Source organism: Takifugu flavidus, chromosome 1 (assembly GCF_003711565.1).
Source record: "Takifugu flavidus isolate HTHZ2018 chromosome 1, ASM371156v2, whole genome shotgun sequence".
Taxonomy (NCBI): Eukaryota; Metazoa; Chordata; class Actinopteri; order Tetraodontiformes; family Tetraodontidae; genus Takifugu; species Takifugu flavidus.
The window spans coordinates 12418387-12430414 of NC_079520.1; the positions used below are offsets into that span (position 1 = coordinate 12418387).

General features: G+C 43.9%; 1 protein-coding gene across 4 annotated transcripts; it reads right to left on the bottom strand.

Moving 5' to 3' along the window:
- Positions 1-239: 239 nt before the first annotated feature.
- Positions 240-11026, bottom strand: rev1 (REV1 DNA directed polymerase). Of its 4 annotated transcripts, XM_057051162.1 has the most exons (22): positions 10675-11024; positions 9588-9663; positions 9284-9416; positions 8267-8435; positions 7729-8181; positions 6903-7645; positions 6531-6623; positions 6306-6422; positions 6078-6198; positions 5880-6008; positions 5657-5811; positions 5449-5568; positions 5137-5357; positions 4894-5066; positions 4479-4702; positions 4222-4409; positions 3940-4140; positions 3110-3209; positions 2617-2819; positions 2382-2532; positions 2174-2276; positions 240-2098 (listed from the first exon to the last, which is right to left on the bottom strand). In XM_057051162.1, the coding sequence occupies exons 2-22, from the start codon at positions 9651-9653 to the stop codon at positions 1987-1989; spliced, it is 3975 nt and encodes a 1324-aa protein (XP_056907142.1). In that variant the 5' UTR covers positions 9654-9663; positions 10675-11024; the 3' UTR covers positions 240-1986. The 4 variants fall into 4 exon arrangements, with proteins under 4 accessions (XP_056907142.1, XP_056907124.1, XP_056907134.1 ...); XM_057051144.1 differs by having other exon boundaries at positions 4222-4702; positions 9588-9659; positions 10675-11026; XM_057051154.1 differs by having other exon boundaries at positions 4222-4702; positions 6078-6195; positions 10675-11026.
- Between the last annotated feature and the right edge of the window lie 1002 nt (positions 11027-12028).

Consider the following 12028-nt stretch of genomic DNA (forward strand, 5'->3'; position numbering starts at 1 on the left):
CCTAAATAGTAACGAACAGCCACAAAATATATTTATTTTCCCTTTAAAAATAGTGAAAAAATGACTAACAAAAAGAGGGATGAATGTCAACATGTTTACATTTCCCACCTGTCAAGTAGCAAATAAAAGTAGATCATCTATAAAACTATGACAAGCCTCTGGTCCAATGTTTAGTTCCAAGTTAGTCAATCTTTTAAAAGTTGATATTGTAGCCCGAGAAAGACACAAGGACAAACACATGAATACAGAATTTACAGTTTATTACCAAGATTTAGAAAACTTACAAACAAGTTCACAGCTTCAGGTCTTCAGGCACAAGCCAGTTTAAAAAGTCAGCACTGGCCAATTTTATATTCTGTCAAGACATGACAGGTGAAAAGAAGCAAACCTCTTGTGAGTCAGAGACTTGCACAGTCCAAGCTACATTCATCTTAAAATGTGATAGAAGAGGGGTTGATTTGGTTGCATATAGAAATACTGTTTTAAAGAAACATTTAACCAGACTCACAGTGGCTGGTTTGGTGATCTCACAGCCACATGGGACGAGTATTTCTAATCACCAAGCATAAGATTTCACACAAAATCAAAGGACTGGTCACAAGCTATATAAATATTACTAATGTATCGTTCCGTTAAACGGGTTTTAGAGTCAAACATCAGAAAATCTATATGCAAAGATGTTTAAAAATAAAGTAGCATCTGCACACAAAGGATCCAAATTTGGTATTAGCAATGTTGTTCTAATGCAAGTGGTAACAACCAATATTTGAGAAGAGCAGAACAGGGACCAACTGCTCAAAATGTAACCAATGTGTTTTTTTGTTTCTTCATGATTTTCTTATTCATATTTACTTGCATTTTCCATCAAATCCAGACATTGTGGCATTGAAATGGCAGGGAATGTCCCCTGAACCCACTACCAGGAGCTCTGCAGAATACAACAGTGCTTGGATACTGTTGGTTAAATTAAGCAGCGTCAAAAATTGCCCTCCAGCACAATTTTAGTGTCCATAATTATCACCCTTGTACTGAGACCAAAACACACTGGTCATAAGCTTTGCTTTAGATGGAACATATGAAGTGTTACGGCGCTTCTCCCTCGTAAACAAAGAATAGCAATAGATGCATAGATGCATTATTGATTACCATATCCTTCAGCCTAACTTCAGTGCTTTGGCCAGTTTCTCATTTCTGCATTTGAATCACATATTACAGGAGGGAGAAATCTTACAATTTGAAGACAGTTACTAAGATTTCACTACATGTAAACAATACAAGAGGAAAACCTCCACATACATAATTTCTGTTAAAACAGATAAAAACATTATTTACACACTATGATAAAATTGGGCACTTTTTTGCAAGCAAGACCAAAGATACATCCGTAGGCAGCAGACTATACTCATTTTTTCTAAAAAATTCACAGGTCAGAAGGTGTCTTGGACCATCAAAGGAGGAGAAAAAAAAGACTTTAAGCACGATTATTGTGTTTAACACAGTTTGGGCTTTAAACTTTGACCAACTTCACTGCATAATAGGATTTTGTAAATCCTCAAAAAAAGAGTTATTCATATTATTACATTTTAGGATTACAATATTTGATCAAAAACACTGATGATTAGAAGATGAATTTAAACTGACTTGGCTAAGTGAAAGGAAATAATTAAGCACCACCTATAAAGGTTTTTGCATTATTTAAAAAAAAAAATACAGAAGGAAAAACAAACAAAGAGAAATTTCCAAAAGCTGCTACAATTTGTATTCTGGATTTTAGTGAGCGACGGAAGTGTAAGCGTGATGCTTCCACTTATTTATTCAAAAATAATGCAGTGTGAGTCAAGTAATTATTGGGTTCTCGGAAAGCCTCCGAGACTATTTTGAGAGATGCTGCAATTTTGTTAAAATAAAAGATGCCTTTTAAAAGGTCAAGTTTAAGAAGACACAGAGGAAATAAAACGTATTACACAGTGAAACGGCACACCTCCTTCATGATATCTTCAAGGTGCTACCGTAAGTCTGCTGCAAAACCACTTGCACGTTGTCGAGGACAAAGTCGAAAGCCATGCTCCAGACAGACTCTACCGACTGCTTCATGAGTCTGCAGAGAAGAACCTGTTGAGACTGACACATCACAACACCAATAACAGCAGATAGAAAACTGTGCAGCGCCTACCTTTTCATATATTTTATTATTAAATCCAACTTTTCAAGATCTTTATCTTCGATTAGATCAGTGCAGTATTTCACCACCTGCAGGATGTCTTCCTCCATGGGTTCTAACGTTAAACAAGATTTGGATTAACATGGATTTTTTGGTTTATTACTCCATAGACAATAAAAAACCCAATAACCTGCGTAACAGATGTATTGCCCCTTTATACCTGTTATGGTGGTGACCCATTCCCGTAGGAGAGTTTTAATATCTGTCAGGTCACGGGCTCCAGCCAGGGTTGGTGGGGGACGGGGAAGAATTTTCGATGAAGGTTCTGATATGTCGGACTTTGCAGTTGATGTGGAGGGACAGATCTCAGCCTGAAAAGTAATCAATTGCTGATCTATACTTAGTTTACATGCAAATCGTTGGAGCTCAAAGTGTATCACACTTTACTGGGGTACCTTCATCATGCTCAATGGTTCCTGTGTCTTTATGGAGGGTGGTGGGATTTTGGCTGGGCTCTTTGTTGCCTGATTCCTCTTCACAGGGGAGGGGCCTTTTTTAGCCGGGCTATTTGCATTTTTTCTCTTGTAGCGTCGCTTCATGCGGCCAATGCCAACCCCAGACTCTTTTAGCTGCAACAGTGGATTCTTTTGCTCCAATACTGAAAAGGCAGCAGGACAACACCTCTTTAAAAGGCACATAGTGCTTGCAACAGTAAAATAAGTACCGGCCTAATATTTTGGAAATTCCAAAATTTTTAAATCAGGCACAAGAATTCACTACCGATTAATATAAAAACAGACAGAACAGGACTGGAAAATATCAACTCTGAATACTGTCATAGCGGTTATGCTACCAGGCCATACAGCACAATGTATAAAAAGAGATTAGTAAATAAACATCAACAGAAAGACTCTGGAAATTTATTGGCCTGTTCACCTGGGGACTTACATATTTTCGCTGGGAGCTGAGCATTTGATCCTCGATTGTAAGCTGATCTCAATTCCTCCTGGAGTTCTTTGGGAAGGGCAGCAAAAACATCCGGATCAACCTAAAGGTAGAAAAAAAAGATGTGAATAAAATATTCATGTTTAGCACTGCTCAAAGGAAATAACACATAAGCATCACAGTATAGCTCCAAGTCAACCACACCTACAGGATGTTAACCTGTCCGGTTAGGAAGCAAAATGGTGGATCTATGGAAACAGGTACAGCACTGCTGGAGCTGTTTAAAGAGACATTCATGAGCATGTTTCTGCCAAAATTGCCAGAAACAAACACCATGAGGTTGGTTTGAGGGCCAGACACCCACAAGCGAGGCTGTGGTGCGCACAGGCTGTCACCGTGCAGCCACATCAGCATTTATTGGAGAACACTCCGGTGGCAGAGTCACCACTTCGCTTTGTTACATTTACAGTAACAAAGGGTGGCAGAAGTGGGAGAGTCTGGAGCTGCTGTGGAGATTGTTCTGCTCCCTGCAACATACTTCAGCCTGGCTAGTTTAGCCATGGGTCGATGATGGTCTGCGGAGAGACATTCTTGGACGACCACTCAGACATGAGCACACTAAGGGTTATTAACTGCTCTTATATACCAGGGTGAGATCCACAAAACCATGGTCAGACCAGATACTGGTCCAGTGAGCCCTTGGTTCTTTCTGCTGCATGACAATATCCAGCTTCAGAATGTTCACATTTCAAAAAGACGGACATTTTAGGGTTTTTTGGGGTGTCAGATTACATCACCAGTTAAACTCTAAATCTAAAATGGTGAAAAAGTACCTGTGAGAAATTTGGGAGCTCAAGTACGATCCCTGGACTGTCAGGATGGTTTGGAATCTGTAGAACCAATGTGCCAACAGGGGGAGTATACAGTGCAGGAGCAGAGGTAGGCGGAGGAGAGACTGGACGGGTCTTGGTCCATGACTGCAGCACTTGTTCTTTCAACTCTGCTGGCAGGGCCTCCAACACTGAGCGGTCCACCTAAAGCAGTGGGAAACACATCCGGGTGGTTAAAACCATGAGTCAGTGTCTTGGGAGCACACAGTTGCTTCAAATCCTAACCTGTGAAGGGGAGGGGACTTCAATGCTGCAATTAAGACGTGTCCGAGAATGTTTGGGAGTTTGTCTGCAGGTCTGGTGGCTTCTGCTCGTCCCTGGGACTGGCTCAGGTAATGTGAGATGTAGTGGAGGGAAGCTGGATGATGAGGCTGTGGTTGAGGTCTTTTCCTGCTGAGTGATGTCAGCAATAGCTGCAGCAAAGATTTCAAGATGTTCAGTTGATGTCGCAGACACTGAAGACACAATGCGGGGACACACACCTTGGTTCCCAGACTTTGCGCCTGATCCCTGGTCCAGTAGCATCTCTTTGATGGAGCGTTTACGTGGACCCATTGAGTCTTGGTGTGCGTTTCCATCGAGAAGCTGCACCTGAATGCCGACCCCCCTCAGATCCTGAACCTGTAAGTTCATGGCGTGAAACAGCTTGATGACAGCAGATGCGATCACCTCTCCGTGGTCGGTGGACTGAGCAAGCATCACCGTCCTGAAGGGGAAAAAAGGGACTTTAGAAATAGGCAAAAGGACACTGTATATGTTGTGATAATCACAAAAGGAGTAGGAATTCAAACAATCCTGGTGAATTTTCAGCGCAAACCTGACTAGTTCCAGTAATCTGGTAGTGCAACGTCAGTCATATCAGTACCTAATTTTGCTGGCTTGTGGCGTCATCCTTACCGTGCGAGATTATCACATATTCCATGACCACCGTATTTAGCTGGTTCCTGAGGAGCGCCAACCTTACGGACCATGACCTTAAGGGTAACCCTGCGGCCTCGCAGTCCTGCTTCCTGTAAACGTTTCTGTACTTCCATGGACAGGTTGGTCAGGAAGCACTCAGCCTCATTAACCTGATCAACATGGAGAAAGCACTTAGAGGTGAGAAGGAAGTGCAAGGAGGGGGCAGGAAGCAGGACCGACCGTCGTAAAGCGGATGTTGTAGTTCATGTCGGCTGAGACGGACTTTCGCTCCTTCTCGTAGCGCACAGGTCGGTCATCCAAACCTCTGCAGAACCGGAATAGGGTTTGTCCCGTCCTAGGTCCAAACTTCTTTTGGAGTTGAGACAGAGACACCTGTTGCAGGTCCCCACATGACCTCACACCCATAGCAACCAACTTTCTACTCATAACAGGCCCAACACCTTTAAAGGGGACATACAGTCACATTTTCACCATGTAAATGCTGACGGCCCACAGTAAGAGGACATGACCATCAGGTGGTGGTGTATCAACCTGGTAAGCTGGTCACTGGTAGGTCCCGGATGAAATCGTCCACATCTTCAGACCTTAAGAAGTGCTGGCCATCTGGCTTGGCCTTACGGGTCGCGAGCCGAGCCAATAGGATGTTGGACCCTAGAGCAGAAGATCACAGGAGCAATCTGTTTGATTTCATGAATAAGGATCAGTGTCTTGATTTTTTTTTTATCAAATGAGGACTTACCCATGCCCACTGAAGCACAGCAACCCGTTTTCTCCTTGATGTCTGCTCTGATTGCTTTGGCAAGTTCTTCTGGGCTGATGCACAATTCAGCCAGCAGTGCAGAACTGTCTATCAACAACTCATCACAGCTGAGAGCCTCAATGTCATGGGTGTAACTGCAAGGAATAAACAATTAAAGGCGATGGACACGCATGTGGAAAGTGAACCTGGTACTCCTTCTTACCCTGCTAGAGTCTCATACATGGTGAGAGCTACCTCTTTATAAGCCTCAAAATCATACGGCACAGCCTGCAATGAGGGACAAAGCTGCTTTGCTTTGCCAAAAAACATTCCGTTCCTCACACCCGCCTGCCTGTGAAAGGTGACATTATTAACAGAATCTGCATTGTGTAGCTTAAGAAAAATGCCTGTTTTTCTTTACCTAGCCTCGTAGCTGCAGGACGCAATCTCTGCCATGGACGGAGCAGCCGTTTCCTGTCCAGCCCCACTGGTATTACTCTCAGGACTCTCTTGTGAAGGTGTCCTGTATAGATCCTCATCTGCTGTTGGGTAGTTGATGTCACCGTGAATGAAGACATGAAGGGGGAATTTATGCCTCAAACACAGTCAAGAGTGTCCACAGTAAACACAATGGTTCTAAAATCCTCACCAGACTTTGTATGACTTTGCTTCCACTGATAATAGTGCCGCTCCAGCTGAGGGTTGGCCCCAGGCCGGTGTAGCACTTTACCTGCTCCACGGTTACTGGTGACAGCAACAGGCTTCCCTGCATGAAAACCATCAGTGGCATTGGACTGGGTGTGTGAGGCAATTCATTAAACATTCGGGGGGAAAAACAACAGTGATTCGTTTAAACAAACACAAGCAGGCTCACCTTTGAGGTCGGGTCGGTTTCGAATTGCTACAGAAACAAAGAAGCAGTCCATGTCCACATGGAAGATGCAAGATTTTACACCTGAAGGCACACCTGACCGCACATATATGAGATTATCAGTGCAAAATTTGTCCAATCACAACAACAAGGTGCTCATCCACAGGCATCCTGTATAACTGTATAACATAAGCTAGAAAGAGCCTTTTGCACCATTTTGCATTCAGCGGCATGGAAGAAATTATGAAGTAATGATTCATGTAATTACAATTTATGTATCATCAATCAATGGAAAGCAGTAACAATATGATTAAAAACCAGGAATAATTTAAGTGAAAATGTGGCTCTCACAGGAGAACGACCTTGCTTTCCTACCTTGACCATCTTGCTGGGCCACACGTTTCCTCAGTCGCTCTTTCCCAGGAAAAGAAGGAGCCCCGGCTGCTTTTCGCCTGCTGTGCAACTCATTGACGTACTCTGAAAAGCTGTTTCTCCACGTGGAGATCTGATGTAATCGTGAGCGAGAGTAGAACTCGGAGATCAAACCACTCGTCTGTGCCAGTAGCTGCACTGGAGCCGTGCTCGACGAGGACGCACTTTCAGTGGTGCTTTTGGACGCCGTGCTCGCTGAGAACGTGCTGTTGTGACATCCGTTCAGACGAACGGGAGACTTCGTTAGCGGGCTGTCTGGCGGTGCACGCGTTAACTCAGCTTGGCAGGACGGGGCGGGTAAGAGAGTTTTAGATTTTCCAACCCCCTGGTTGGTGAGAGGTGGACATTTTGATGGCTGATCCTCTTGTGAGCTGGACTGCTGCTCATGAGGACTGTGGGGGAACTCATAGGGGTCAGGTTTGTTGTCAAACTGCTCTGTGCGACTCTGAGGTTTATCAGCTGCATTCTTTAGTCTGAATTCAGACAGTTCCTTGCCAACAGATTGTTTGTCTGTATCCAAAGGGCTGTCCTCTAGTTTTAAGGCACCGTTAACGAGGCGAGCATGTCCATTGGTCAAAAGTGCTTCATCCACCACATGTGGAGCAGGGTCATTCTTGTCAGACTCTTTTAGTTCATGTCTTTCTAAATGGCTCGCCGCATCAAATGAGGTCTGCAATAATCCGTTTCTATAAGATAAGGAAAACTTGTTATGTCATGTGGATAAATGTCACAAGACTCTCGTGCTTTTACATTAAAAAGGCCCACTCACCTTCTTAAATGTACTTTCTTGCAGCTGCTCTGGGCACTGCTGCAGGAAGAGTTGATCTGAGGTTGCAGTGAACAAGCTCTCTGCACAAGATTAGGATGAGGAGTTTGAACACTAGACGGAGGAGGAGGTTTGTGTGGGTGATCAGAGGGCGTTTGCTCCTTTGGATCTGTACTGATATGTGTGGATGCTGTCTGACAGGTTTGTGGGTTAGGGCAGTGAGTTCGACTGAGGCTGGATGGATGGGTGGACTTGGTCTGGCAGGTGGGTGGGAACTGCTCCTGGTTGCTGTGCTGATGCAGATGAGGCTTTTGATGGGTGCCTGGTTTAAGCAGCTCTTGGCTGCTTCCAGCTACATCCGAGATTTGTCGCAGTGTCATGCCAGGAAAGAGTGGGCCTTTGTGTTTAGCATACAGCTGGTACTGTAGGTAAGGCAAGAGATGCCCAGCCTTGACACTGACCAAAACAACATGCAAAAAGAAAGATATTTAAAGCTGATATTTTACAATCCAAGATAAAGGGAAAATCCAATGGAACACACCTGTCAGTGATCCACTCAGGCTTGATAACTTTTCTCCCTTTGAGCTCCTGAATTTTGTTGTTGGGCAGGTTGTTGGCGATGATATGTGTGGTCTTGGTGCGAGAGTAATAGACATGGAACTGACCACCATGCAGCATCATTAGCCTGCGTAGCTCATCCGCACTTGGTTCTGCACACATGATGAAATTCCAAACTTAGTTCTAATGTTAAAAAATATCAAAGCACATTTGTATTATATTTGTTTCTAGCAAGGAAACAAAAATGTGTGAGCACCAAATACCTTTGATGGTTACATTGTCATCATTTCATCCAATCACATGCTCAAACACTGGAAGAGCCAGACAGACTGTACTTGTAAAGATTCCCAAGATGAAGAGTTAAATGTGGCAGGTGGGCTGCAGTTCTGATGCATCAACATGGAACCCGCATGCTTCTGTAGCCTCACCAACTTCCAGTTAGGATTATTTTATGGCTATTTAACAGAAAAGGTCTGTGCTGTCTATTTGTAGTGGACTACAACATAAAATCAGAACTCCTCACCATGACATAAGACACTCACATCTAGGAATGAGTAGGATTAACAATTCACTGTAAATAATTAATTATGATTAGTCTTCTGGACTGGGAGGTTGAACTCATCCTTTATTCTGTTTGATCTCGTAACCCCGTCATTTATTTCTGACTTTTAGGTCAGTCCAGATTTGTATAGGACGGGAGTTTAATATGTGTAACTGCTCCTCTGTTTGCATCAGAGAGGAAAAACATGTTTTTACTAAAGAAATTCTTTCAGATTCTCACGCTGGAGCAAAGTAATGATAAATCAACTGAATGTGACGACAACTACGACCAAAGAAAGCTACATACTGAGCTTTATGGCTGATAGTTAGCCTGATAATATGCTGCCTGATGAGCTCAGTGGGACGGACACACACACACACACACACACACACACACACACACACCCTATGTAATTCTTAACCTTTCTTTTATAATACACTTGGCGCAGTATGTAGTTACCTGTGTATCCATTGACATAGATGGACACGCCACAGAACATGTTGGAGGATGACCCTTCTTTCTGTTTTTCCTTGGGCGCATCAAGTTTAAACTGCTCATGCAGCTTAGAAACTTTGGCAGCCATGTAGCCACCCTGCAGACAAAAACACACGATACAAGACGGATCTTTGCCACATTTATTTACATTCTGGTGAATTCTGGAAAAGGTAACGTGATGATGCCTTTTTCACCCTGGGGATTCCAGTAGAAGTTCCCACATCCTTACTGTTCTGCCTGGTAATTAGGATAAAAACACAGTACTCACCCTTTCAGCCCAACCATTGTCATCACTGGCATTGGCTTTCTTTTTCATCCATCCATCTCGACTCATACTGAGCTGCCTTAAACACAAGAAGAGCAGTTTTATGTAAGTGACTACCAATACAGTGTTTGGTATTTCTTTTTCTTTTCTTTTTCATTTGTAATCCTGTGAGATTTTTGAAGTGATGAAAATTGCATTTCAAATAAAATGTATTTATTTAATAAAAACAAATAATATCTAGGTTTAAACGTCCTTCTGCAGTTTAGCATTTAACTGGTTGATTACTTTGTTGTTGAGTTAATTATATGGAGATATTTGACAGCTCCATGAACTCTGAAGGAGCCGGTTCATTTAGCTAAAATATGCAGTTTGTGTCTCAACCTGCTGACAAAAAGCGTCTTAAAATTTGGAATCCCTGAAATTGTGTTGTATTTGTGCTGCAGGGTATGAAAGTGGCAAGCAGAGATGGGCAAAAATAACCCCACCCCTAATGAATAACCTTTTATACATTAAATACCCATTTAAAAAGGGGGGGCATTGTGCTTTAACAAGTGCGCAGAACAACACGTAGGTTAAAAATAATATTAATCCCGCGGCAAACTAAAAGGTCACATAAACAGCAAAACAACAACCGAGCAACAGAAAAACCCCACTGACATGAATGACAGCGACCTCCTCAATGCATCTGCAGCCTCGTCGGGAGTGAATTGGAGGTAAATAAAGCAGCGTTTGCTCCGGGGAGCCTTGTGTGCAGGACATGCCGGGGCAGCTCCTCTGCTGACTGACAGGCTGAGCTACAACAAGAGCTCCATGTGGCTCCCTGACACATTTTCCTGCAAGCGGCTAGCATTAGCTTAGCATCCCAAACCTTTCGGTCACTTCATGCATGTCACCGCGCCACGACACGACTGACACGTTGAAACATATTGTCAATTCCAGCAAGCGAGGGGGGAGAAAGATGAGCATGAGGGTGACGAGTGTCTCCACCACTGGTCTGGGAACGATTAGCTAACAGACAATAGATGAGGAACGCGGCTGGAACTTGCGGACAGTGGCGATTGCAGATGTAAACAAACACCGGTGGACTTACGCGTTCGCCAGCAGAAGTCACTTTCCCCGGAGCGTTTTAGCCGTCAGGGTTGGTTGATGCCGCACACTTCTGTGTGCAGATAATGCTCAACACAATCGTTATGCTTCGGCGCGCTTGGATACGAGGAAAGACCGAAGCGAGGCGAACTGAAAATCATCCGGCGAGCTGGAGCCGTTGGACCCGACTTTGTCACTCGGAGAAGTCCCCCTGACAAAACGCCTCAGCCGCTATTTCTTTGGACTACCACCACGCCATGTCTGTCTAACATTTTCGCACACCCTCCCTGCGCTTTGGCTCAACATTTCTACCGCCTTCTGATCCATTCGCTTTCGCGTTTTCGGCAGGTTAAGTGAAAACAGAAAAACACGCACATCCGTGTAGGATTTTCAAAATAAATGCCCGGCGACGTGGTTTCATAATTAAACGCAAAGTATATATATTTTTTTATCGATCAACAGTGCAATGTCTAACAACGTTTCGAAAAATGAGTGATAGCCTTGTGGGTTTGAATAAAGATTACATGTATGTTTCGACGCATCTATTTGCAACGCTGCTTTTAACAAGAGTTGTCAAACAATCCAATGCGGTATCTTATTTTCGGAAACGCGGCGCGTCCATTTCCGCAGCTTCGCATCATCTCTTTGCTAATTTGATTCAGCTTAATCCCCCGGCTCTTTGTTTTGAGCTTCAAGTTGTGCAAAAAAAATGTTGCCTCTATGCGGGCAATTGAGGCCATGTCACCTGAAATGACTGCATGACTTTCCTTTCCTAAGACTTCCGTATCAATTCCATCATGCACAAACGCGACGTGGACACTGATTATTGCACGCACACCTCGCTAACCCTTAGATAAACATCGGACTGGGCGATTGGTCTGGACGCGGCGCTTATTCGCCCGCACCGCCTACTTCCTTGCGGGAGAAGCATGCTTGGGGATTTTAGTGTGCAGTGTCTGGCTCCCCTGTCCTCAGACGGCCCGGAAGACACCGACTGACGTGCATGACGCAGACGCACGTGCAGACCGAACCAGCAAAGAATGTCTGGGTTCCTCGACGCGCTCTGATAACGTGGAATTCATGTGGTGGCAATAGAACCTAAAGAAATACCTCAGATTTGCAATGGCAGGTGCGATTAAAAAGAAAAACAATAATAGATACGCTTTTGCAAAATATGAAGGCCTTACTGAAACGTTAGCATGAAGCAGACTATAGCAGCAAAATGATCTGTAATTGTCAATGGGTCCGGATGCTGCTGACCAGAAGCTTCTCATGCCAGGGAGCCCCCTCATTGGCTGCTCTCTGTTGCTATGGCACCAGACATCAGATGCTGAGTTTCCATGCGCGACTTGTGTTGT